This window comes from Heptranchias perlo, chromosome 24 (assembly GCF_035084215.1).
Source record: "Heptranchias perlo isolate sHepPer1 chromosome 24, sHepPer1.hap1, whole genome shotgun sequence".
Lineage (NCBI taxonomy): Eukaryota > Metazoa > Chordata > Chondrichthyes > Hexanchiformes > Hexanchidae > Heptranchias > Heptranchias perlo.
This window is the reverse complement of record NC_090348.1, coordinates 10,780,735-10,808,317: the sequence shown is the minus strand read 5'-3', so window position 1 is coordinate 10,808,317 and position 27,583 is coordinate 10,780,735. Positions and strand designations below refer to the sequence as shown.

The following is a 27,583-nucleotide window of genomic DNA, read 5'->3' as shown; positions in this document are numbered from 1 at the left end:
GAAGTAGTAGCGATATTGGTTAGGATAAAAATAGATAAAGAGGAGGTACCTAAAAGATTGGCAGTACTCAAATTAGAAAAGTCACCCGGTCCGGGTGGGATGCATCCTAGGTTACTGAGGGAAGTAAGGGTGGAAATTGTGGAGGATCTGGCCACAATCTTCCAATCCTCCTTGGATATGGGGACGGTGCCAGAGGACTGGAGGAATACAAATGCTGCACCCCTGCTCAAAAAGGGAAGAAAGATAAAACCAGCAATTACAGGCCAGTCAGCCTAATGTCGGTGGTTGGGAAACTTTTAGAGACAATAATCCAGGACAAAATTAATTGGGAAAGTCTGGGCTAATAAATGAAAGTCAGCACGGATTTGTTCAAGGAAAATAGTGTTTGACTAACTTGATTGAGTTCTTTGATGAAGTAACGGCGAGGGTTGTTGAGGGTAGTGGGGTTGATGTTGTGCATATGGACTTTCAAAAGGCATTTGATAAAGTACCACATAATCGACTTGTTAGCAAAATTAAAGCCCATGGGATTAAAGGGACAGTGGCAGCGTGGATACAAAATTGGCTAAGGGACAGAAAGCAGAAAGTAGTGGTGAACAATTGTTTTTCAGACTGGAGGGAAGTATACAATGGTGTTCCCCAGGGGTCGGTATAAGGACCACTGCTCTTTTTGATATATATTAATGACCTGGACTTGGGTATAGAGGGTATAATTTCAAAGTTTGCAGGTGACATGAAACTTGGAAATGTATTAAACAATGTGAAGGATAGTAACAGACTTCAGGAGGTCATAGACAGACTGGTGAAATGGGCAGACGCATGGCAAATGAAATTTAACACACTGAAGTGTAAAGTGATACATTTTGCTAGGAAGAATGAAGAGAGACAATATAAACTCAATGGTACAATTTTAAAGGGGGTGCAGGAATGGAGAGACCTTGGGGTGCATATACACAAATCTTTGAAGGTGGCAGGACAAGTTGAGAAGGCTGTTAAAAAAGGATATGGGATCCTAGGCTTTATTAATAGAGGCATAGAGTACAAAAGCAAGGAAGTTATGCGAAAGCTTTAGAAAACACTGGTTACGCCTCAGCTGAAGCAATGTGTTAAATTCTGGGCACCACACTTTAGGAAAGATATCAAGGCATTAGAAAGGATGCAGGAGAGATTTACCAGAATGGTACCAGGAACGAGAGACTTCAGTTATGTCGAAGCTGGGGTTGTTCTCCTTAGATTTGATAGTGGTTTTCAAAATCATGAACGGTTTTGATAGAGTAAATAAGGAGAAACTGCTTCCAGTGGCAGAAGGGTTGGTAACCAGAGGACACAGATTTAAGGTGATCGGCAAAAGAGCCAGAAGCGACATGAGGAAACATATTTTTATGCAGCGAGTTGTAATGATCTGGAATGAACTGCCTGAAAGGGCGGTGGAAGCAGATTCTATATTAACTTTCAAAAGGGAGGTTGGATAAATACTTGAAGGGAAAAAATTGACAGGGCTACTGGGCAAGAGCAGGGAAATGGGACTAATTGGATAATTCTTTCAAAGAGCCAGCACAGGCACGATGGGCCAAATGGCCTCTTCCTGTGCTGAACCTACTATGATACTATTAAGGGCACTCCATTAATAGTTGGTGAATTAATTCACTGAAAATTTTATGCATATATTAGCCAATCTCACACAGTGTTGCACATGGGGAATAGAGATCAAGTGTAGTTTTAAGATGAAGCAGGGTTAGAGCATGTGGGACCACTGGACCAGGGCTTGCAAACGTGATTCAGTTCCCATTTTCAAGCCACACTTTTGGTCCTTATTTTTATATAAAACATTGATTTAAAATTGTTATTTATAGTTAAATAATAAAACGTGCAGCAATTTAGGAAGGGTAGAACTAGGGGGTCGATTGTGGTGTGGCGCGCAGACTGGATGGGTGGGGTCGAGGCATCCCATCCACCTACCTGATAACGTCAGGAGGCCTGATCGATTTTGCCTGGTCAGGCCCCTTCATTTAAATAGAATAGGCGAGCTGCCAACTAGTCACGCTGCTTAAAGGCAGTTTGCCATTGGAAGAAATCCAGTGGGGTAGATCATCATAGGCCTGCATCAGCACCTTAAAGGGGAGAGCAGGAACCATCAAGGGTTAAAGGCAGTAGCAGATTTCAGCGGCAGGGAAATGTTATGAGAGCACACAGCAGAAAGGAATTGAATGTATGGAAGTTTTTGATGCTCAAAATTCTCAAAAGACTGCAGAAAAAACGAGTGCCGGATCTGCTTCTAGACTGCTGCTCAAGGGCAGTTAAGAGTCAACCACGTTGGTGTGGGGCTGGAGTTACATCTTGGTCAGACCAGGTAAGGACGGCAGGTTTCCTTCCCTAAAGGGTCATGTGGAGGGGGGGGTAGTTTTGAGTGAATTGAGAAGAGGGGACATGATTGTATTTCAGAGGTGAACCTAGAATAACTGTATTAGTAATAAACTGCCTAGAGCACTGGATGTTGATTCAAAGCATCCCAAATGGAATGAACAAGTTATAATTCAACAGGTAGTCGAGGATTTCAGATGATTCCAGGACAGGGTCATGAAACTCTGAGTACGAACTCTGAGCAGGAATCCAAACAATGGAGCAATGTGTTTTAAATGTTTTAGTTGTCATTCTTCTTGTGAACAATAATTATATTTTTAACATGATTATGGCTGAAATGTTCAAGGAGTCTTAAATAACTCACGTTAGGTGCCCCAGTTGTGCAGCTAGCTATAAATCACATTAATCAGTTACAAGATTTACTTTGGGTAAATAAATTATATCAAAATATTTGTTTTAAATATGCATTCAAATATTTGCATTTGAAAATGGCCACTTCAGTCTTCCAGCAAAGATGGAAATTCAGTTTATAAATCTAACGTGAATGGTTTGGGGATTTTAAGGTATAGTGGAAAATAACTTTGTTTTTAAAGTATTGTATTTTTTTTAAGGTATCTAATCCATTTTTGTGTTGAGGTTGCACAGTGCTTTGCAGTAACCTTGCACCCATTTGAAAACTGCTTCTAGAATCAATAGTGACTTCTTGTCAGTGAAGTTGATTGTGGCATGAAATGGTACACTTAGACTCGACTTTCATACTAAATTGATGAAAGGCTTATTCTTTAAACTGTTTTGCTATTTTGTTACTTAGCTGATAAACGTGTTTATAATTTGGATTGTAGGTATTTGGGATCGTGTCTAGATTTTTTATTTATGATGCGTAATGTGGCATGATTAATCCTACATGAACCAACTCAAAAATATACAACCACAGTTCTAGGCATGCAATTAATTTTTGGCTTGCTATAAAATATCACAAACTGAACAGGCATAGTTTGTACTACTACCAACTGCTTTATTTCACTTTCTGTTGAGGTTAAGTTGATTGTTGAAGTAGTCATGAACAGAATAATACTTCATCTTTTGGCATTTTAGCTTCTCCAGATTAAAACATAACTTCAGGCAATCTGACATAGAGAAGATGTTTCCACTTGCAAGGGACACCAGAACTAGAGACCATAAATATAAGATAATCACTAATAAATCCGATAGGGAATTCAGGAGAAACGTCTTTACCCAGAGAGTGGTTAGAATGTGGAATGTGCCACCGCAAGGAGTAGTTGAGGTGAATAGCATAGATGCATTTAAGGGGAAGCTAGATAAACACGTGAGGGAGAAAGGAATAAAAGGATATGTTGATAGGATTAGATGAAATGGAGAGGGAGGAGGCTTGTGTGGAGCATAAAACCCAGCATGGACCTGTTGGGCCGAATGGCCTGTTTCTGTGCTGTAAGTTCTGTGTAATTCTTTGTAAGGGCATTATTGAACCAGTTGAGTTTTTACAACAATCCCACAGCTTCATGGTCACTTTTACTAATGCCAGCTTTTTATTTCCGTATTATTTTTAACTGAATTCAAATTTTCAAACTGCCATGGTGGAATTTGGATTTGGCCTCTGGATTACAAGTCCAGTAACATAACTATGACACTACCATACCCATTCTATAACTACCACGGTGAAATTACGAGATATGATATTCATCTTCACCTGCATTATGGGGTTATTACCACAGTAAATATCCCTCCCTATTTCTACCCCAAAAGGAAATTTTGTTTCAAAGACTTGGGAACATCCTTATAAGTCTATAGTTTAGCCCCACAGTAGACTTACAAATCCTGGCCAGAGAATGTAATTTGTACAGTGAAAAAGAGGATGGGGTTCAAAGCCCATGGAACAGATGGCACAAGAGTTTTCTTCAAACCTGGATTGCAACCCAAAGCAGGCATTATTTGCAGTCCAAACAGCTATTCTTGAATACATCATGCCTGAGGTTTAATCATAGCTCAAAGTCATGAGAGGAATTAATATGTTTTATTTCCATTTGCCTTTTTTTGTTTTTAAGAAGATGGGGCATAAATGATGTGTGGAAATCATTCAGAATACTGTAGACCACGCAGCCTGTCATATTCTGGTTTATTTCACCCCTCAGTTTCCCATTTCATAGAAGCACACCAGAATTTTGACACTCCCAGTATTGCTACAAATAAAGAAAGCAGCCAAATAATTGAAAACAAAAAAGAACAACGCCATCAGTCAACAAATTTATTCGGTGATTTAACTCAACACAGACACGGACTAAATGAGCATGTGTCTGGAGAGGGGACGGAAGGTGGTGGGGGGGGGTTAATAATTCAGCTGATGCGCCTGAGACGAGATGGATGAAAACCACGGTGGGTTTATTTGTTTTGTTCAGGGGAACACATGAATTCCACACTGCTGCACAATCTTGTCGGCATCAGAGGGACACCTCTTGCAGTTCACAGTAAACTCCTCAGCCAAGAAGCCCACGTTACTGTTCTCTGATCTTTGCTTCAGAGCCTCTCGACTGGTGTAATTTATAGCTGCTTGTATTCTCGGCTGTTATCCAGTGGCCAGCTCGGATCCACTGCGTTCTATTTCCTGTGTTTTCTCTTGACATGACCTTGTGCATGACTTCATACCGCCACATTATCCTCTCTGTGTTGGCCGTGTTGTTACAGCCTCTCATCACACTGCGACCAGCTGTTATTTATTACAAGCTCTCCCTGTGTTAATATCAACACCCTGCTGCCTCTCTGCTGAAGAAAAATGTTGGCCTAGAGTTTCTGCACAATTTGCACATTCTGGCATCTTTTAACTCAAATCAATACCTTTCCCTCTTTCAGCTGACTTTTTTCATTCCTTGTCGCATTTGATCCATTAACAAAACATCTGTGCTTTACAAAACCTGTTTCACTATCGGAAACTAAATAAAAAAGTAGTTGACTTCAGTTGTTTTATATCATTTAATGCTGCTTCTTAATTACAATTGGTGGTGAAAATAGAATTATATCAGGTAGTCTATCAACAACCTACCAATCAATAGATGGAATTAATATATATATATGTAATATATAGAAAAAAACTAGTAGAATACCATTGTGTCACACAGAAGACTGCATATGCTATTTCCATTAATCAGTGCCAGAGTGATCTCCTGGACTTCTTTCCGACCCCTTAGGTGATCGAAACAAATTTTCCAGGTTTTGTTGGCCTGGGTTTTTATCTGTTTTTTCATCTCTCCCAGGAGATCACATGGCTTCCGGGTGGGGTGGGGGGTGTTTGTGTTGAGATGCACTCACTAGACATCACAATTATATGGACCAGTAGGTCTTTTCCTGTCTGTCATTTTTCGTATTTCCCATCCGCTAGTAGCCTGGCCATAGGCTCTCTGCAGGACAGTGGGAAGCTCAGTAGAATCACTGTCCCCGCCTTTCACTCCAGCTGATTGTACAACATAAAGATGAGGTTGGACAGAGATTTGTATCGAGCAGTGAGCTCTTAAATCAAAATTAAATTAGCATGTTCAAGTAGCAAAGTATGAAGAGGAAAAATGAAAATGTTTGTAATTTTGAAAATATTGTTACACAAATTGTTCACTGGACATGAGGGTAATTTTTGCGAGATTCTATTCCCGGTGTGGCGTCTCGCTCCACGGGAGTGTAGATTGGAAGATCGGCCACTTATTCGGGAGTGCCACAGCTCAGGCATGAATCCAATCTGTGCTCCTGTCATACGAGACACCAAGAGACATTTACCCATAATAGTCTTGATGTTGTTTCATGCATTCCTTTGGGGTTTGTTATAGTGCAGTAACATTGGACTGGGAAACCCAAATTAAGATTCCAGTCTGTATTGACATTTGCAGTCCGCATGAAGACATATTAATTCATCCTAGTTTGGTCCATGATATTTTGAGGGTTGAAGATCTGAATATACCAAAATCTAATTTATTCTGGTAAATCTTTTTACTTATATCTTGTAACTCTATTTGTTCCTCCTTACTTATATGAACCTGTAAAGGATGTATTTGTTTTTTTTAAATGTTTCATTATCTGTTCCAAAAGGCAAGAATATTTAGTCAGGGCCTGATTAATGCTGAGGCCTGCAAGGCCTGTGCCCAGGAGCCCCAGCCTGATATGGGGCCCTGTGATTTCCCGGGAGTTGTTTGAGAACTGGGCATGTTCTAGGTCGCTGAGTCTCGAGGGAGCCCAGAGCAGAAACCGGGATCTGAGAGACTCCGATGTGTATGAAAATGCAGAAGAGCAGGATGCGCTTGTAGTCTGCGCGAGCCTCCCGATTCTCGGAACTTCTGGCACGTGGCGCAGCAGCTTCTGACACCAAATCTTCCCACCCCATGAAAACTGCTGTGGTGCAGTCTGTACGGACCTGCATTCATTCTGTTTCTTCTTCATTCTGCCCTTCCCTATCTCTCTGCAGGTCACTCACGTCTCTTGTGAAATAGAAGTGGACGTAACTTACTCTGTATTTTATAGGACACCATTTTCTGTTGTCTCACTTTAAATGTAATATGTTAATGTAAGTGTGCTGGCTGGTAACAGGTTAAACTGAGAATGTAGATGGTCAGATTAAACTCTGTGGCAGGAAACAACGTGGAGCAGCAAACGACCAATTCTAAATACACAAGATAGTGCCTGGGGGGAGGGGAGGAGAGAATGGGTGCCCAGGCCCCCAGTAATTCTTAATCCAGCTCTGTGCTCTGTATTTAATGATGATCAGGTATATCCCACAGGGGTAAAGAATCCATACATTCATTGCCCATACATCCTGTGCACACACACAAAACCACTGTTTGTGGGATCTTGCTGTGTGCAATAGTCATCTGCATTGCCCAACAAAACAGCAGGGACTGCACTGCAAAAATAATTCATTGGTTAGAAAGCAGTTGAGAGATGTGCTGAGGACATGAGAAGGCATTATATAAATGTTTTTATGTTACACATCTGGGATTCACCATTGCATTTGATGAATTGACTTTTTGTCAGAATATTTGTCAGTGTGTTGTGTGATCTCAATAAAATGTACTTAGGAGCCGGTGAACATTCCAGAGGTGCTGGAAGATGTTGAACACGTGGTTTTGTGTCACACTTTTTAATTGAGTCTTGCTTTCTTTTCCAGTTTTTACCAGATGGTTCCGCACCAGATGCCTATGTTAAGATCTACGTCTTACCAGATGCGGAACGAATGACCAAAAGGAAAACAAAAGTGGTTCCAAAAAATAGTAATCCAACGTATAATCAGATTGTAAGTAGCTAACACTCCACGGACAGTTTGTGTTGTTCACTCATCTGTGTCGGCCCTCTCCCTAATTTGGCACACATCCCTAAAACACTCAGCTGAAGTGAATTCAAAGTGTAACACATGAAAAGCATCAATGAGATAGGCCAGCTATTTCTAAAAAGGTCAAATCATGGCCTCCCAATAATTAGTCAACAAAGTCCACATTGCATATTATGATCAGTTGACTAATCCAATACTGCCCACGATGCTTAACTGTTATCCTAAGTTGTCACAAGCTCTTAGAGCTGTGCCTGCAATGGTTCCCCCTCTCCCCTCCCCCCAACCCCCGATACTCGACTGTTGGGATCAGATTCGCCTCCGTGTCAAAACACGGAAAATACTCTGCATGACGCCTAGGTTGCTGGTTAAAAGTAGGAGTGAGGGGAAACACACGACAGGACCAACTTCAGAAATGTCGCTCCTTCATGTCAAACAATACCAGGGTGGATGGGGTGACAACAGTACACTCTTGTCTCCTCTTCTCCCTACCCCAACACTTCTGGACAGCAGTCATGAAGATCACAAAAGTAATGGATGGTTTCACATTCCCACCAAACTGTGACTGTTGAATGCAGCATAAGAGGCCCTTGTAGCGCATAGACGCGCACACTTCTCTCTGCTGATGGCAAAAAAGATGCAAAGGCCCCTCCCCACTTCCCCTGCCTTTCTCTCACACACACACACACACACACACACACACACTCGTACGCCCACTGAGATATAGACCATACAGAAGAGATAATGTATGGGTTCTGTTATAAGCTGAAGAAACTACACACAATCTGCATCCTCTCTCCCAGTGCTCCTCTCATTAAAGGGTGGTTGACTAATATGGGTAAAGGATAAGGCGACAAATAATTCCAACGCCCTGCTCGAAATTCCACTAAGATAACATATTCCAAATAACTCCAAGCCAGATAGAAGCTGGCCTCAAAAACACCAAAGCTTTGCTTCATGAGCTGCACCAGTCGGATAGTTATTATTATGGCTTATAGAACTGTCCCTAGCTGTACAGTTCCACAACACCCTGGCAGCCAAAGAAAATGGAAGCAACAGTGGCCGCTGCTACCTCACTCATAAAAGGCAGCTCAAAACTTCATTTCACAGCGAGGTGTAGAATTCTGACACTTAAGTGCTGAGATATTTTACTGAGAGGCAAATTGTGCCTAATATAACTGAAGACTTGGTGACCTGTATTGTTGTATGGGTATATGATTGCTGTTCAAATTTGCATCGGGTTTACTTGGTATCAAAAGTTGAAGCACTGTGGGTGATTTTTTTTTCAGTTCCGTGCTCCCAACAAGAAGCCCTGCTCACAGGGAGCTCATGGCAAAGAATCAGGCCTACGATGTTGTGGGCCTATCTCCGACCCATGCTGCTTTTGAGCATGGTTTCTGTACTGGGAGTATGGGATCACCCTTACTGCTCCAATGAGAGCCAGACTGAGGCAATGGCTTACTGAGCAAGAAAACTATCTGGAGAACGTTTAAATTATGAGATTGCCAGTTGGGTTCAAGTTGGTTTCGTGCTGGCAGTGAGCCAAGCCTTACATCACCCCTGAGAGAGGGGAGGGGAAGAGAGTCAGTATGATGTTAGGAGCAGCTTAGAACAGTTTAAGTAGCGCACTCCTAGATTCAGTAAAATAAATCTGCAGGTATAGATATGTTGACAAAATTGCTGTTGGACAGTTCCAAAATAACAAATTGCAATTAAAAACATTTGTCTTTGAAGACAGCATTCTGAACTCCCTGGTATACAACTATCTTTAATACACTTGGCTCCACGTCTAGACAGTTACTTTGTATGCAACCCCAAATCTCAAAACTCTTATCAGTTCATTTTTTAATCTATTTTTATAACGGAGGCCAATGCTGCCTTTGACAGTTCATCCCTTGTAACCAATTTATGTAGTGTGAGATTGGGGACCAGCTGTAGTGTTGCTAAGCAGGTTCGAGATTATCTGTCGCATGGTTTAACAGGTTAGTAGCTCAGCAAATTCGGATCGGCCAAATCGGCTAGAGGGAGCTGTATCAGGATTGCGGATGGTTGATCCTGATTCTCAGCAAAGCTTCCAGCTCAGCTCATCCCCATGGTGACCTACAGCAGATCCTATGTCTATAGAAGCACACTACAGCTGATTCTAAACCTGCTCAGCCACAGTAGAGTACAGATCAGAGGGTCAGCATTACAGTATCACAGTTTAACTTATACGCCAAGATGAGTTGGAGTATTAGTTGTATCAGGTACTACCAGCTTGCTACAGCTGTTCCCAGTGCTCAAGTTTAAGTTTCTATTTACTGTACCTGGAGGAATCAAACAAACATCTGGTTACAATAAACCTAATGATCTTGCATAAAACTAGTCTGTTATAAACAGCATGCATTGTGCTCTAAACTGGGTACTTGGTGTATTTGCTGAACCTTCCATATTTTACTTTTAATAAACTGTAATCAAGCCACAAATACAGTCATTTTAGTTCTGATTTTGATCATCAGTTTCAATGAATATATATAAAAAGTTGGAGCCTTTTATTGGTGTACTGTTTAATCACTTTAAAATAGCAACAATTTGGCAGGGGAGGAAAATCAAGTATGCTTTTTACTTAATTAATAATTGTTGCTTGGTTATAACCTATATAAATCAGTAATAGAATACAATTTTTGATTGTTATTTTCTTTATTTTCTCTCCTTTTCCTTGGAGTTTTCCCAAGACAACATCGCCATCGGAAGGAAAGGCTCCAAGGCCTTTGTCCGAATTCTGAGAGTGAGTTACAACCTTGAACAGACTCAATCAGGGACGGAGGGACTCTCTTCAAAGTTGTGTGTCATTCTCAAAATTGGAACAAAGGCCATGGAGCGGCTCTACAGCCGGCTGCTGGGAGGTGAGGCCCTCCAGCCTTCTGGGGAAACTCCTGGCCTCTGCGTATCCCTTCCACATGACCACACAGCTGAGACAGGGATCTCGCTGTGGACTGAACCAACAGGAGTTTGAACATGCTGCTATACCATGCTGCCTGTGTAAAGCAGAGACGCTTGCTTTTCAGTAACTGCACTCCTGATTACATTATTACCTTGGCTCAGCCTAATAATTTGATCTTAAAAAGCTCACTTCAAAGTTCTCTGATGATCGCATAACACAAAGATAAGTCTCAGGATAAGGGGTCGGCCATTTATGACTGAGATGAGGAAAAATTTCTTCACTCAGAGGGTTGTGAATCTTTGGAATTCTCTACCTAAAGGGCTGTGGATGCTGAGTCGTTGAGTCTATTCAAGACTGAGATCGATAGATATTTGGACTCTAGGGGAATCAAGGGATATGGGGATCGGGCGGGAAAGTGGAGTTGAGGTCGAAGATCAGCCATGATCTTATTGAATGGTGGAGCAGGCTCGAGGGGCCGTATGACCTACTCCTGTTCCTAATTCATATGTTCTTATTGATACATGCCAACCTCAGGCTGGGTTAGCATGGGTAAGGGAAAATTGCTGACTGGTGGGGTTATTTTAACTTTGGGCAGTGGTGTAAAACGGGCGATATTGAATTACCCACCCATTATACACCCTGTCTGATTTTCCTTTCCATCACCCAAAGTCAAAATTACCTCCTGTTCATGGAACCTACTCAAGTGGAAAACGCTAATTATTTAAAATAATGCAGATACATTATAACAACAGCTTGCATTTATACAACACCATTAATATCGGAAAACATTCCAAGACACTTCACAGAAGCGTAATCAGACAAACATTAACACTGAGCCAAAGAAGGAAATATTAGGAGGGGGGGACTAAAGGTTTGGTCAGAGGTAGGTTTTAAAGGAGGAGAGAGCAATGCAGAAAGGTTCAGGGAGAGAATTCCAGAGCCTAGACCGCTGAAGGTACAGCCACCAATGGTGGGGTAGAGGGAATGGATGTTTTGGACTGGAGGTTGTAACTCATACAGAATTGGAATGGCCATTTTAATCTACTTGATCCTCACACAGGATCAGGTCATTTAAGCTGCTGAGTGTTTAGCAGCCTTGTGACAGATTCTCAGCTAGTTGCTACCTTCAATGTAATCTCTTTATCTGCGTCATCATAAGCTTAGGACGTTGAACTATCATTTCACCATCTGTGCTTTAATGTTTGCAGCTGGAGTACGTTGGGATTTCGAGCACTGAGCTACCAAATCGTGTCATCCAGCTGAGTGTGTGCTGCAGGCAGACTCTCCTGGGAGCAGTGAACATTCCTCTGAGAAATGTAAAGCTGGATGAGGAAAAATGGTACAGACTGGGCAATTCCTTAGTGTGACTGGACACATACTGGAATAGGATAAGGCGAGCTGCTACCGTACAATTACTGGACTTCCTCTATCAAAAGCCTGAGCTAGTCTTTCTTCAAATCCATTATAATTGCAGCCCTTTGGTATTTTCTGAAGGATATTTTCTACCATGCTTGATACTGGTTGGCACCTTTCCTGGAATGTTTAAAGGAAGCCTCCAATATGGTGTAAATAGTTGTGAATCCACTGCGAATCAGTTAACAGATCTTGGTGTTTACCCTGTGGTTATTTTGAATGAAGATGGTTATTCAGTTCCTCTTAATTGCTGATTTTCAAATAGGGTGCTGTCAATACCAAAATGTATCCTGATTTAAAGGCAGTCCCTTGGCACTGGCAAGAGGTACAGAGCTCTCAAACTGTCACCTTATACAAACCACTGAAAGCATTAAGTTTTATAGCATATGGGTAAAATGACTATGAAACTACTAATCTAAAGACTAGTAATAAAATGTAGTTTGAGTGCTTGCAACCCATCTGTCATCACTTAAGGTAACTGTGTGGTGCTGTCTGAAATCATTTGGGCAGGGGTGGGGAAGAGGGGTAACTTTGACTTTGATCAGCAGTGTAAAACAAGTGATAGCGAATCTGTTTTACATCTCTCCTGATTTTTCTTTCCATTTGACTTCAGTGTCAATAATAATCAGGAGTGATGTAAAATGGGCTGCCGGCTCGCTGTCACCCGTTTTACACTATCGCACAAAGTCAAGATCTACCTCTTTGGAGTGGAAGAGGGTTGATGTTAAATTAAATTTTACATTAAATGTTGGTTTTTGATATCAAAACCATAAGTCACCTCAGCTGTTATTAATCTGGATCAATTGTTATCTCACAGTTGATCTTTTAAAAAAAAAACTGGCAACTGTCAGTTTTAACCAGTGACTGCATAAGATAAAATTACATGTTTTATTTTTTATATCTTAGATGAGGCTACGAGCTGCTTTATCTTCTCCCCAGTCATTCTAGTCACCCCAAGTCATGCGTCAAGTATGTCCAAGAGGGAAGGGAAGGGAAGGGGCAGAAAGAAAGAAAGAACTTGCATTTATATAGCACCTTTCATGACCTCAGGACATCCCGAAGTGCTTTACAGCCAATGAAGTATTCTTGAAGTGTACTCACTGTTGTGATGTAGGAAACACGGCAGCCATTTTGACCTGATCAGACCTGATCCGTGGCCTCTGAAGATGGCACTCTGCCACATCGGTTTTGGTGCCAGAGCGCCCCAGAGGTACATGCTCCATCATCCAGATTACCGTCCCCATGACAACATGGCCAAGAGCAACATCTCGGCGGTGGCAGGGGGAGGGTGTGATTGAAATGGAGCCGTCCAACTGCTGTGGAGCTGCATGTTGGTGCTTCAATGCATGGCACTACCCGATAATAAAATAAGGCTGTGTTCGACTGAAAAGCTACAGGACGGCTCTTGAGATTCTCTCAGATTCAGTAAAGAAGCTGCTTCTTAGAGTCCAGATCAGACAGAGTCCCATGAGATCTCATTTTATAGCTCACACCAATAAACCTTCATTTATAAAATACAGCAGGCAGACTCTCTATCTGAGAGATACAGTTAAATGTCAATTTGTGCCCAATGCTTAATCCAGATAACATACAGAGCCACAGAACAAGCACTTCCTTCCATTTCTGTTGAAGGTCCTTAAGGAGCAAGAAACCTAACTGTCTTCATTTTTCCATCACTTCAAGACTGCAGTGAAAAGTACCACCATATGCTTTTTTAATTTGAGAGACAGCCTGTATTTGCAGAGAATTCCCAACGTGCAAATCAGTCTCCAAGCAGCAGCATTGTAACAGCGTCTCTTTAAGACTTGACACTTAGCGGGCAGAGTGGAATGATGGCAGTGGGACTGCAGACATAGTAGGAGAGACACGTGTTGGCTGTCATTCCACAAATGATGGTGATGGCAGGATTGAAGTCACAAAATAGGAAAACAAAAATAAATAAAACCTTCCCAAACAAAGGTGAGATTCTACAAGCCTGCAGCCAAGCTAAAATGTCAGGGCAGAACGAGGTCGAAAGACGTCAGGGAGGAACTGATATCTGACAAGCAGTCTGACTGAAATAAAATTGTGGGGAACAGATTTAAGGCGGTGATCAAAGTCAGACTTCAATGGGAAAAAAATGAATGAAACCAAAAAGAGAAAGAGGCCGAGTGTAAACATATGGATAGACACAATCAGGAAAATAATACCAAGACAGACTTGATCTAATAGAAAGAACTGTGCATGGTGGCAATATTTAAAATGAATTTTAAAAAAATAGGAGTCTGATTTGGAAGCAATTGCGGCCACCTGTAAAATGTATATCTTACAAATCTCCTCAATTGAGCCTGGAGGGTTCCAATGTTGCAGTACCATGTCTGGTACCGTGCAGTAGGGAGATGTGCCTGAAACGGTGAGAGCTGGTACAGGTGTGTTGCAGGATCCTCTCGATGATTTGTCAGTTATTAAAATGATTACATCTACTAGTGGCTCAGTACAGTCATGACTCCAAGCCTCCCCCCAACCTAGTGACGTGCTCCATGATTAAAATTCATTTTAGGCAGATTGCCAGAGGAAGGTACTGAACAGAAATAAAGACCTCGATATTTACGGGGAGGCGGGGAGGGAGCGGAGGCGCGTGTCAGTGGCCGGGAAGCCCGGAAATACCAGGAAGGCGGAAGTCCTGCCGAATTTAACGGCTGGACCTCATTAGAATTTTTTTTACTTCGTTTCCCACCCAATTGAGAGGCCGGTCGTGCTGCCGGGCGGGGAAGGCAGCAGCCAGGGACCACTGGGGACAGTCCCCAGCAACCAGAGAAGATCAAGGGTCAGTGAAGGGGGGCTCGGAGTGCGGCAGCAAGGAGGGTGGGAGGGAGGGAGAGATCGCTGGGTGGGGGGTGTGGAAACATCGCTGGGGGTGGGGGGGGGCTGATTGTGGGGAGGGAGGTAAGTTTGCTTGGGGGGGGCTGGGGGGAAGCACTCCTAATCTTCCTGGCCCACACGCAGTGCTGGAAAAGCACTTACCTGCTGGATCCGGCCTTTCTCGCCTCCCTTCAGTTGTCGGGTTTCCCGAGCCCTGGGAAACCCGGCCAGCCAGCGTTAAATTTAAATAGCTCCCAAAATCTGAGGAATGGAGCCTCAATAACTTATTATAATGACTCTCCAGCGCGGGTTACTCGGCCGTCCCCCAACACGCTGCGGTTAACCAGAAGTAAGCGCGCTTGTGCAGGTTGGGGTCGGGATTCCCATTCTGAGCAATTTAACCCCGCCGCCCATCTCCCTCCCATTGTGAGGGAGTTAAAATTCCCCCCAAGGTGACTCTTCCCAGTAAACACTGGAGGATGATTAGGCTTAGGTTGCTCTTCTGGATTGGAGACAAGGGGACTGAGTTGCTTGCTTGTCCCTCAGACACAGCACTCATTAGGCCTGGTCATCCATTAACATCACCAGGCATTTACATTTATAGTAGTATATAATTGTAGAAAAACCTACAGCGAAGTAAAATAGAGTCTATTCATTCTCAACAGCACGAATACTAATTTAATGTGATCTCTGAGAGTTGGAATAAACTAGGAAACAGAATTTTGGAACTGTGAACTGTATTTTGATATGAAGTGTTAAAGTGTCATACACAGATCAAAAACAAAGTCATTACATGTGATGACAGGCTTCTAAACATACCAAACGTACACAAACAGATTCGCTGGAGCAAGACTTAAACCATCGGAGCTTAACAGCGGGACGACACGATAACCTGAGAAAGAAGTAATGAGCAGTGTTTAAGAGATGGTTTACAAAATCCCTGTATTTGACAAGAAAACAAATGTCACATAATTTAAAACTATTCTTAAATATATATTTTGGATATGGCTCCTCTGTTGTAAATCCTCACTTGCCATGTTTGCAATTGTGACCCATTGGAGGTAGAGCTAAATGGAAGCTAGATCCTGCTCCACGGGAGGAAAGGACAAATCACAGGAAGAGTTATGAAACATTAACACGAAATAAACAGGAAGACGACCAGCTGGTCCATCAAGCCTGCCCCACGCCTCCCGATGGCTGGAGCAGCATGACTAGACACCTCCCTCATCCACCGCCATGTAATTTGGGAGAGGCAACAAAAACCTTCACCTGCTCTTGCTCACCTTTTGGTGGCCATCTTGACAAAAGAGTTGGTAGAAGCCTAAGAGCAGGTTACTCCTTGCCCTTTAAACTGGTTCATGTGGTGGGGAGATGTTAAGAATGAGCGGGAAAAAAAACTGCATTAAAAGTGGCACCATAGTGCAGCACGCGCTGTTCCCTTCAAGAGAGAAAGGTGGGGGGGGCGGGTACAGAGCACTGAGGCTAAACATGATCCCAGTCTGTGTTTACACACAATCTTATGAACAAGAACCAAACTAGCACCGGATGCCGAAGGAAGGATGATTCTTTCTGTCCATTTGCCTTGACAAGGACCCATGGCAGACGTCACAATCAAGAACCACATCCATGCTATTGAATTCCTCTTCCTTAAGGACTGACCTTCTAGGACCCCGTATATCGCACTTGAACACTTTTCCCATAATGCATTCCACCAATGTCCCCTCCTTCCTGAGTTTCAGCAAAATGCCTATTACATTCATATCATTACCGTTGCAGCAAGCTGTTATATTAATGTAACGCTTGTTGGGTAATGGGACCAATTAACCCGGATTAACGTCTATGTTCAAACAGTTGAAGTATAGATTCCATGATCATCTTACATCTGTGAAGTACAGGAAGAGTCAAGTGCCAAAATATTGTGGCTCTTTCACCAATGCAATTTATAAATTATACTGATAGCTCCCTTATTGCAAATTCAACCATGACATTTTGTTATTATTCCCTAACCACATGCTTATAATTGGCATTGTAGAGTCAGTGCTTTGATTTTGGTCCTTATTCTGTCTAAGAATATAAAAGGGTGCATGATTTAAAAAAAACAATGTTTCAACGAATGGGAACATACGGCAAAATATATAATGAAAATTTCATAAAATTTACCCTGTTTAAAAATTTACCCAAGTAACTGCAAATGCCTTTTAAAATTGACATTTATGGTAGACACCTGTTAGCTCACCTAGTGAAATCAGGTAAATAATGAATTTCTGTTAAGCCCTGATTTGAATGTTTTCCAGTAAATTTCAATTAGCAACACATAACACAGATTAGTCAGGGATCCATTGTATTTCACCCTTAATTAAGGAACCCTTCAACAATTGGGCAACAAATATTTAACTAATTTACTTTTAAACGGGCTTCAGGTGCTTTATTTACTTTGCCCAAAAATGCTGCAAATCTCATTATTTTCAGATTAGTCAATAAATCAGGCAAAAGTTTAAATTTTGTTTCCAAACTTCTACAGGTTAATTTTGCAAGAGCTCTCTTCACAGCTTGCTTTAATTTGTGGGGGGTTTTTAAAACCAGATTATATTGAAAGTTTTTTTAAAAATTGCCTCCAAGACAGGAATGCAATGAACACAAACACTTCCTGTTTGGGCAACAAAATGAGTGGAATCCTTGAGAAATATTTAGTTATTCATTATATTTAGTTTTATTTTCTCCATTCAGAAGTTTTTTTTCTGTAGATCACTTAAGATTTAACTGACATTTTCCTTTCTGAAACAACCTTCACTCCTCTGAGAATCAATATTAAATTGCATTTAGTGGTACTAATTAGAATGTGTATATATATAGAATCAGTGTTCCCTTTTTTTTCGTTTTATGAATTATTAGGTGATGGGAAATGGCTCCAATTTTTTTAATCATCCTACTTTCCCTATTCATAAATGATGCAATAACAATAAAATAAGGAGGACAATCGGCAAGCCCTTTACAAAGCAGCTCAATGATAGCCAATCTACATTTTAGGGTCTTTCTTGCTGTGACCATACACTTTACCTAACCTTATTCAGCTGCACATCTCAAGAACTGTATGTACTGGCGACCTCTCAGAACAAGTCATGGTAATTAAAAGCAGTGGAAAAAGGACCCAGATGGAAAAGAAACTGAGTTTGAAAAGGAAATTCCCAAAAGCATAAATGAAGAGAAACAGAAAAAACAAATAAGGAGGTAGGAATGAAAGAATTACTGCATCAACCATCCACCTCACCCCATTATTAATTTAAGTTCATTTTTATGACCCACTTTGACCATGTGCATTTTCCTACTGTCTTAGTACTGTTCCTAATTCCGTCTTAAATACCTCTCTCACCACAGCATTAAAAGAAAAACTGCAAATCTCCAGCAAGAAACTGGATATAATTGAGCTCTAACTAGACATAAATTAGCCACCTCAGAGCCGCCCCAATGATAGCTACAGCAAGTAATGGCAGTGTTAGACTCGTGCAGTAAAGGGTGCTCTTCAGAGTTTGAGGTCAGGCACATCATTTGGACTGAGTTACAGGGAACTTTATCCTGTATCTAACTATGCTGCATCTGAACTTGGAGTGCTTGATGCTGACGTGGTGTGCAGCAAATAGAAAAATGTACTGCCCCCTCACCACTGACATCCTTCAACTTACTGAATACAAAATTCAACTTCAAAAGACCCAGCATGATCTCTTTACCTTTCTTTCCTTGACCTTTTCCAATCTCTCTATATCTTTCTGGCTGCCAAAACTGAACACAATGTTTCAAGTGCAGTCTAATTAGAAACTTCAATTCCCACTACTTTACCCATACTCCATTATCTACCATAAAACATGAGTCTATTTGCCTTGCTAATTGCTGATAAACAATGGGACAAAATTCTTTTTTGGTGAACACCCAAAATATTTTTCTTGAGTACAGACCCAAGCCCATTACCTCTATGTTCTTTTTTCCCCCTCTTTGCCTCTCTCGGGCCCTTTGCTCCTGTCTTCTCTCCTTCCTGTTAACTACTCATGTCACCTTTTATTTCTCTTTCTCCTGCAAGCTACCGCCCCATCTACAACTGCTCTTTCCTCTCAAATCTTTAAGCATGTTGTCCACTCCCAAATCCATCTTTCCCGCAACTCCATGTTTGAATCTCTCCAATTAGGTTTCTGTCCCCTGTCACAGCTCTGAAATGGCTCTATCCAAAGTCACAAATGGCATCCTCTGTGACTGTGACTATGGTGCATTTTTCCTCCACATCCTTCATGATGCAGTCTTTGACACAGTTGACCACACCATCCTCCTCTAATGCTTTTCCTCTGTTATCTGGTTCAGTGAAAGTGCCATTCCTTGTTTCCACTATCCAATTATAGCCAGCACATCTCCAACAATGGCTTCCCTTCCCACTCCCTCACTGTTACCTCTGCCCTGCTTCTAGCTCAATGGAGGCTAGCCTTCTCTCCATCGCAGACATTTCCGCAGTTACCTGCAACACTATCTCAGACAATTCCTCACGTCCCTGTGACACCATCTCAGAGATTCCCTCACGTATTTGTGCCACCATTCCACTAATGCAGGAGTTGGACTCCTCCATCCTCTGCGCTATCGTGGAGAGTGTGCGTGGCTCCTGTTCCAGTATCTCGCAAATGTGCTGCCTGCCCCTCGATCATTCTCCTTTTAAAGAATGGCCAGAATCAGCGTCCAGCTGAGCAGAGCCTGGAGAGGAGTGCGCCCACTGACGCGGACTCTCCACAGCTGCCCCTGCCATCAGTGTCTACTCGTGCTTACTTGTGTGTGGTGACTCACCGGGTGCCAACCCAACTAACTGAATACTAGGACCCACCGAGGTGTGAGTATCTGAGCTGGTGGATGGCGCATTAAGATGTGACGGTGCACCCTCAGAGGCCGGGAGCTCCTCTGAGGAATCGCCCTCTGCCATCGCTGCGGTCGTTGAAGGGCCTGTAAAAGATCAGAAGGCAATATTAAGCATCATCACAGGTATGTCATGTGATGAGCATACAGAGGTGTTCAACATGCCAATCACTGTTAAGATCAATTCATGTTGTGTGCGATGAATGTTAAAGTTGTGTTACCAGACATTTGTGGGGTGCCAGTCTCGGTGTCCCCAATGGACAGGCACTCAAGGGTGCGGCTGATCTCCAGGGCCGCCTCCTCAGCCTCTCTGAGGAACAATATTTGTTGTGGCCCCCCCCACCCTCCAGTCCTCGCCCTCTCCCTTGCATTTTGCGCTCTCTTCTAGAAGGGGAGAAAGTACAGACGAGTGAGTGATGGTGAAATGGTTAGCTGATGAATGCATTGCTTTGGGTGAGGCTGACTGTGAAAGAGGTGCATCAAAGGGTGAGTATCAGACAGAGACGTCACATTGGATCAGGACTGGGGTGAGTGATAGTGGTGGGGTCACAAATGGGGAGGTGGGGAGGTGAGGAAGTGCTCAGGAAGTGAAGGTAAGTTGAGGATGAGCCTTAAGTGGGTGTGAGGAGTGATGTGATGGAGTAGTCTTGGCAGTGCAGAATGATGTGAGGGGGGGTTTGGAGGTTGATGTGCACCATGGAATGCAGGAGAATCAGTAATTGTACTCACTTTTGCTGACCTAGTTGGGTCATTGAAACGCTTCCTGCACTGGACCTGAGTGCAGGAGATGTTGCTCCTGCTGGTGACCTCTGCCACCTCGAGCCAGGCCTCTTTGGTGGTGGAGGCAGGACGCTTCCTCCTGTCGGTTGGGAAAATAGTTCCCATTTCCCCCCCCCACCCGCACCTCAAGTGAGGCATCGCTGAAACTTGGAGCAGCTTTGCCCCTGTGCTGCTCCATTGTGTCTTCTTGCTCTTTGCTCCAGCAAAATCCATTGGAGCAATGGCCCTTTAAATCCAGACGCTGCAGCTGACAGCCTGTCATGCAGGTGCACAGTCCGCCCGCTGCGCAGTTTTAGGATGGCAAACCCGGAAACAAGGTTAGTGGCCACTAATTAAGTCGTGATCGCATGGGGAAAGGTAAGTTTTTATTATTCGCGTTTGCCGCGCGCCCATTGACACCCCCCTGCCCTCCGTTACCATCCTTATTAAAATCATGCCTAATATCTTGCTTTCCCACACAACGTAAACATTTTCCTTACAATACCTTCATCAAGGTCATGATGTGGAGATGCCGGTGATGGACTGGATTGCTGGACTATAACTTGGTGTTGTAAAATTGTTTACAATTCATCAAGGTCATCAGCAGTTAGAGATGACTGATCTCAGGAGCACTCCATTAAGTCACAGATGCCTAAACAGAACCATTACCGTTGACGACTATCCTTTGTTTCTTATTATCTAGCCAATTAATAACAATTTACAACTGCACCTCAGATTCCCTGAGCTTTCAATGTAACCACAAGTTTAATGTGGAATCTACTGAAACACTTTCTGAAAGTCAATACATATAATAGCTGTCACATTATCTTTATTACCCAGCTTTTGTTACATCCTCAAACAATTGTGATATCCATGTTGGCTTTGAGTTAGTGCCTTCACTCTCTGGAATACATTCTGTATAACAGACTCAGTATTTTCTCCACTATCAATGTGTAGCTAATAGGCAGATAACTCCTAGGCTTGTCATTTTTTGTTAAATAGAAATCAGAGAGCCAGAGAAAATGCTGAAAGAGGGAAATAGGGAGAAAGGTAAGAAAAAGAGGAAAGAAAGAAAGTAGAAATAAAAGACAAAATGGGGTAAACCACTATTTTGTGGCAGCAGCCACTTAGGAGTTAAAGTTAAGGTATTCCCACCTGATAGACACGAGAACCTAACAATGTTAGACAAAGCAATAGTACTTTGAAGGATTCAACTGGAATGGTGAACTGTAAGCAGGATCCAAGAGATGTCAGCCCTTGAATCATACCCCTGGGTACCTGTTGTCCTTTAAGTACATATTTAAAAATAAAAAGCTGTTTGAGGAAGAAACCTGGATGTGAAGGAGATAACAATCAGTTGACATAGACCAAAACATATTCAACAGAACTGGTTAGTGTTTCACCACTTGACACTGGGGTATGCAATAGTAGTTCTGCAGTGGGGTGGGGGAGGTGATGTATAAAGACGGAAATCAGGGAAGCAAGTAACAGAAACAATGTGGTTAATTTTCACATAGATTAGGAGAAGCAGAACAGCTCAAGTGGTAAAGGCAATGAACTTCTAGAATGTACTCGGGACAGTTTTCTAGAACACTGGGGGTGGAATTGGTCTTTGGCAGTAGTGCAAAATGGACAATCGTGAAGGTGGCGCAAGTGTGAGGTAATCTAAGAAAGACAAATCGGAATATATTCTTAATGGTGAGAGAGTAAGAGCTGTGGAGAAGCAAAAGAATTTAGGTGTCCATGTACATAAATCACTAAAAGCTAGTGCACACGTACAAAAAGTTATCAAAGAGGCTAATTAAATTTTGGTCTTTATCGCAAGGAGATTAGGAAAAGTGAGGAAGTGATGCTTCAGTTTGTAAAGAGCCTTGATCAGACCCCATCTGGAGTACTGTGTTCCATTTTGGGCACCACACCTCAAGAAAGATATATTAGCCTTGGAGGGGATAGAGTCCAAATTCACCAAAATTATACCAAGGCTTAAAGAGATAAATTACGAAGACAGGTTGCATAAATTTGGTTTGTATTCCCTGGAGTTTAGATGGTTGAAGGGTGATCAAATTGAGGTGTTTAAAATGATACAGAGAAACTATTTCCTTTGGTGGGAGAGTCCAGAACAAGGTAGGCATAATCTTAAAATTAGATCTAGGCCATTCAGGAGTGAAATCAGGAAGCACTTTTTCACACAAAGGTCTATGGATTGCTAGAGAAATTTTCAAGACTGAGATCGATAGAGTTTTGTTAGCGAAGAGTATTGAGGGATATGCAACAAAGGCAGGTAAATGGAGTTGAGATACAAGATCAGCCATGGTCTGATTAAATGGCGGAACAGGCTCGAGGGGCTGAATGGCCTTTTTCTGTTCCTATGTTCATATGTTCCTAAAGCCTTGCATGTAATATGTTGCTTGTAAAACATAATTCATTAGTACCTGAAATTGACACTGTTAAAAGCACAAAAAATATAATCCATCAGTTATCATTTGTAATTTTTAACTCATTACAATGGGCAGATGCATAAATTCTACTACAGTGAATCCTGTCTATAGTGATTACATTTAAGTTGAGAGGTTTTTTTTGGTTTTCCATTAACAGATGTTCAATTGTGAATCATCAATATGTTGTTAGGATTGTTGCTGAAGACAGGTTTCAGCTGCAAGACCACTGTTTGCCAGAAAAATCTGTGACAACTTTACCTTTTCTCATGCTTGTAAATGGCAACGTGTACTGACCAAGCAATTCATTCTCACTGAGAGGATTAATGTCTTTTACTATAAATCGTACTAATGCGAGTTCCGGAACTTGAACACAAAAGACCAAACAATCATTCCATTTGGGATAGCTTCCTAAAAAAAAAGACATTTTAAGAATTCAGTTTGCTGGAATCAGAGTTAATGCGGATGGAGAATATATCTGCTAGAGAGCGTGCTATAAATACCAAGTACTTAGCCTCCCACTGTTATGCTTACTTAGGAATTCTGACCTATGGCGATGAATCCTGTACAAAGACTGCTCTACAGCCCTCTAGGGTCTTTCTGTGATAGCAGATGCATTCATGTGTCACCACCAATGGGGCTTATCAGCAAGTGTGGCTGCCAAACAGAATGGAAGCAGGCATAGATTTTAGTCCCAGTTCCTGCTCTGTAGTCTTAATTCTTTTCCCAAAGCAGGGTTAACCGAGTTTTACCGTTGGTTAGCTATGAACACAGCACATATTATACACCAAGCTTTAAGAAGTGAACCATTGCCCCAAAACAACATTCATGAACCAGAAAAATATAGGGCTCCATTCTACCTTTTGGACATGTTCATTGATGAGAACCATCAGTGATATCAATTAAGCACATTTATTGCTGTAAAATGATGATGCGTTTCGGGCAGCAGAATCGTCTTTGTCGATAAGATTCATCCTCATAGTTTATTAATAAATATAACTGTGGGAAACACAAGTCACTGAGCTTTCTATATTTCCATGTACTTTCTCCTACAAGTGTTTCAAGCACATAAAGTAACATAACACTGTTCATCAGAAACAAACATAGAGCATATTCATTGGCCATTAGTGTCAGTTCATGTGACATTGAACTGGATGCATTACAGCAGGAACAATGAAGGATGAAGTATAGTTACGGGGAGAGACTTGAGACATTGGGCCTGTTTTCACTGGAGAAAAGAAGGCTAAGATGATTTTTAATACAGTTTTTTAAAATTATAAAGGGATTTGATAGGGCAAATAGGGAAAGGTTAGGGGAGTCATAGAAGAGGGAGCATCAGTTTAAAACTGTCACTGAGTGAGGAGAAAGGTTGGGAAAATTGTTTTTTACACAGGGTTGTTGGAGCTTGGAATGTTGTACCACAAGCTGTATTTGAGACAGAAGCCATTTTATCTTTTAATAAGAAAATAAGAAATAGGAGCCGGAGTAGGCCATACGGTCCTTGAACCTGCCTCCGCCATTCAATAAGATCATGGCTGATCTCCTACCTAAACTCCACTTTCCCGCCCTATCCCCATATCCCTTCATTCCCTTAGGGTCCAAATAGCCATTGATCTCAGTCTTAAATATACTCACCGACTGAGCATCCACAGCCCTCTGGGATAGAGAATTCCAAAGATTCACAACCCTTTGAGTGAAGAAATTTTTCCTCATCTCGGTCCTAAATGGCCGACCCCTTATCTTGAGACCATGACCCCTAGTTCCAGACTCTCCAGCCAGGGGAAACAACCTCTCAGCATCAATCCTGTTAAGCCCTCTAAGAATTTTATATGTTTCAATGAGACCATCTCTCATTCTTCTGAACTCCAGAGAATATAGGCCCATTATACTCAATCTCTCCTCATAGGACAACCCTCTCATCCCAGGAATCAATCTAATGAACCATCGTTGCACCCCCTCTAAGGCAAGTATATCATTCCTTAAGTAAGGAGACCAAAACTTTAAGGGAAATTTGGATAAATATATCATACAATAGCATCCATGAAGTTTGCTAGGAAAGTAGTGAAAAATGACAAACCTTTCATTACATAAAAGATTATTTTTGTGTTTTGATTTTTTGTAAAGTTTTAACTTGAATACATCATTTCGGTAGAAATGAGACAACACCCTGCAGCCCAGTGTTAGAAATAATTTCTCTGATGTTTTACGTAGCAACATGGCATCTTTATTCACACAAAATTCACACTTGAAACTTTCTCACCTGCAGACAGTAAGACCTTGGTTTCTTGTACTGCATTGTCTGTGGGTACACCATAAATTTCTGCACGTACACAGGCATCGACTGATATTTTACTCTGTGTTCTGCAGATAGGTAGATGCTGACCACTAATAATCTATACAAAGAGAATATCAGTCAGTCATACAGTTCCAGACCGCATTTAGTACCACAAGTAACATAAGTTTACTGGGGTTATTCGGTGATTCTGCACCCCCACCAGGGAGCCTCCCTCAACAAGTCTAGGCCAGAGAATTGGTGCAAAACTATTGTAGCCCTACCTCTGGTCTCTGCTCCTGTCTAGCAAGGCTCTGTACTGGAAGTGTAGGATAATTGGATTTGTTATTACATTTACAAAGAAAAGCTAAACAATGGCATTTATATTTGTGGGAAAGCAGATATTCTTCATCAAAATAAAGATTGGAAAATTCTTCCAGTCATCATTTCTAATGAAATCATCAATGTCGTCTTTACAGTTACAAATACATTTTGCTACAAACAGCAGAGGAAATCTTCCTCCAAAGTGAGCTGTATACAAATTCTTCAAGCAATAATGAACAATTAGATGTGTATCTAATATCTGCTCCATCACCAAAATCACCTACCTCCACCTCCGTAACATTGCCCATCTCCACCCCTGCCTCAGCTCATCTGCTGCTGAAACTCTCATCCATGCCTTACCTCTTGACTCGACTATTCCAATGCTCTCCTGGCTGGCGTCCCATCTTCCACCCTCCATAAACTTGAGTTCATCCAAAACTCTGCTGCCCGCTCATCCAAAACTCTGCTGCCCGTATCCTAACTCGCACGAAGTCCCATTCACCCATCACCTCTGTGCTCGCTGACCTACCGGTCCGGGAACGTCTTGATTTTAAAATTCTCATCCTTGTTTTCAAATCTCTCAATGGCCTCGCCCCTCACTATCTCTGTAATCTCCTCCAGCCCTTCAACCCTCTGAGAACTCTACGCTCTTCCAATGCTTGCCTATTGCACATCCCTGGTTTTAATCACTCCACCATTGGCGGCCATGCCTTCAGCTGCCTAGGCCCTCAGCTCTGGAATTCCCTCCCTAAACCTCTCCGCCTCTATACCTCTCTCTCCTCCTTTAAGATGCTCCTTAAAACCTACTTCTTTGACCAAGCTTTTGGTCACCTGTCCTAATATCTCTATGTGGCTCGGTGTCAAATTTTGTTCGATAATCGCTCCTGTGAAACGCATTGGGACGTTTTACTATGTTAAAGACATTACATAAATGCAAATTGTTGTTGTTATTAAGCTGATGATTAATGATTCGTTGTAATAATTTGGATAGGAAGCTTAGGGCGTTAATTAGGTCCTTACTTTATACAATGCCTAGCAACAACAATCTTCATTTAATGAAGATGTTCATCAAGTTGTCAGGTGAGATGTACAGTCTGTTTACATATCCCACTTCAATGATCACACTCATCTGTTGCGTAATATACCAGTGGCAATGAGAAGATTGTGTGGGGCAATAAATGAAAGTTATCCATGGCAGTAAGTTGAGATGTCGTTTATCTGAATATGGAGCATTAATGGTCGTATAGTAAGTGAACACACTTAATGCCACAACATTGTCTGAAGTATCGCATTGCCTGCTTTTTTAATTCATAAATTGATAGGATTTAACCCTAAAACCAAAATTTTAGGAAGAAAAATAACAATTAATAAAAATCATCTGATGAAGACCATTCGACCCATCACAGCTCAACCCTCTGATACATTAACCTTCCCATCTAACTGTACTTTGAATAGCACCAGGGTTTATTTAGTGATCACATGTTCCCAGCATGGAGTCTCACTTGAAAGATCCATGGGACAGAGAATTGCTGCTACTATGTTGTAGCCTTACCTCCAACCGGTGTCCCCATCTACTGACCTTCATGCTGGGAGTACAAGGAAGCTGAATTTGACGTATTGAGTGGTCTTGTGTAATAGGATGAAGCAAATTTCCCACTGGGAATCTTCAGCATTCCACGAAAAATCTTGAGGTAGAAATTCATCTTGCGGTATCCAATCAGCCACTCGCTTTACTCCCCGCCAGATATTCAGTTCCATTAATGTCAACAGAATGGAATATCAAGTGAGCCGTACAACAGGCGGCCAATGCGATCCGCCCGTTTAGTGTTACTGCTCAAGACGGATTTCTACCCCGTAACGTTTAAAGAGTTGTAGAGGAGTTTAATTCTGCATCTGACTCATGCGGTACTTGATGCTGACGGTGCAAAAAGAAACGAAAAAGTGTTCCATTCCCCAGCGATAACATCTGTCAGCTCATTATGATGAAAAATATATCCCCCCGCTCCACCACCAAAGAGCACATTTTATAAGACGTAGGTTAATTGATTTACAGG

At 42.0% G+C, this 27,583-nt stretch overlaps 2 protein-coding genes across 4 annotated transcripts in view; one reads left to right on the top strand and one right to left on the bottom strand.

Annotated features, from left to right (window-relative positions):
- Positions 1 to 12,781, top strand: part of LOC137341562 (phosphatidylinositol 3-kinase C2 domain-containing subunit gamma-like) — a 147,895-nt gene extending 135,114 nt beyond the window's left edge. For 2 of the 3 annotated variants that reach the window (XM_068004750.1, XM_068004747.1), the window contains 3 exons: positions 7,520 to 7,645; positions 10,383 to 10,445; positions 11,810 to 12,781. In XM_068004750.1, the coding sequence (XP_067860851.1) occupies positions 7,520 to 7,645; positions 10,383 to 10,445; positions 11,810 to 11,968 (348 nt within the window). In that variant the 3' untranslated portion in view covers positions 11,969 to 12,781. The remainder of the gene's footprint in view (positions 1 to 7,519; positions 7,646 to 10,382; positions 10,446 to 11,809) is intronic. The other variant, XM_068004749.1, reaches the window with a different exon arrangement.
- Positions 12,782 to 15,575: 2,794 nt separating this feature from the next.
- Positions 15,576 to 27,583, bottom strand: part of LOC137341469 (1-phosphatidylinositol 4,5-bisphosphate phosphodiesterase zeta-1-like) — a 56,744-nt gene continuing 44,736 nt past the window's right edge. Inside the window, exons 11-13 of the mRNA XM_068004572.1 lie at positions 25,194 to 25,326; positions 23,195 to 23,344; positions 15,576 to 15,747 (exon numbers count right to left, since the gene is read on the bottom strand). Of these exons, the coding sequence (XP_067860673.1) occupies positions 15,665 to 15,747; positions 23,195 to 23,344; positions 25,194 to 25,326 (366 nt within the window). The 3' untranslated portion in view covers positions 15,576 to 15,664. The remainder of the gene's footprint in view (positions 15,748 to 23,194; positions 23,345 to 25,193; positions 25,327 to 27,583) is intronic.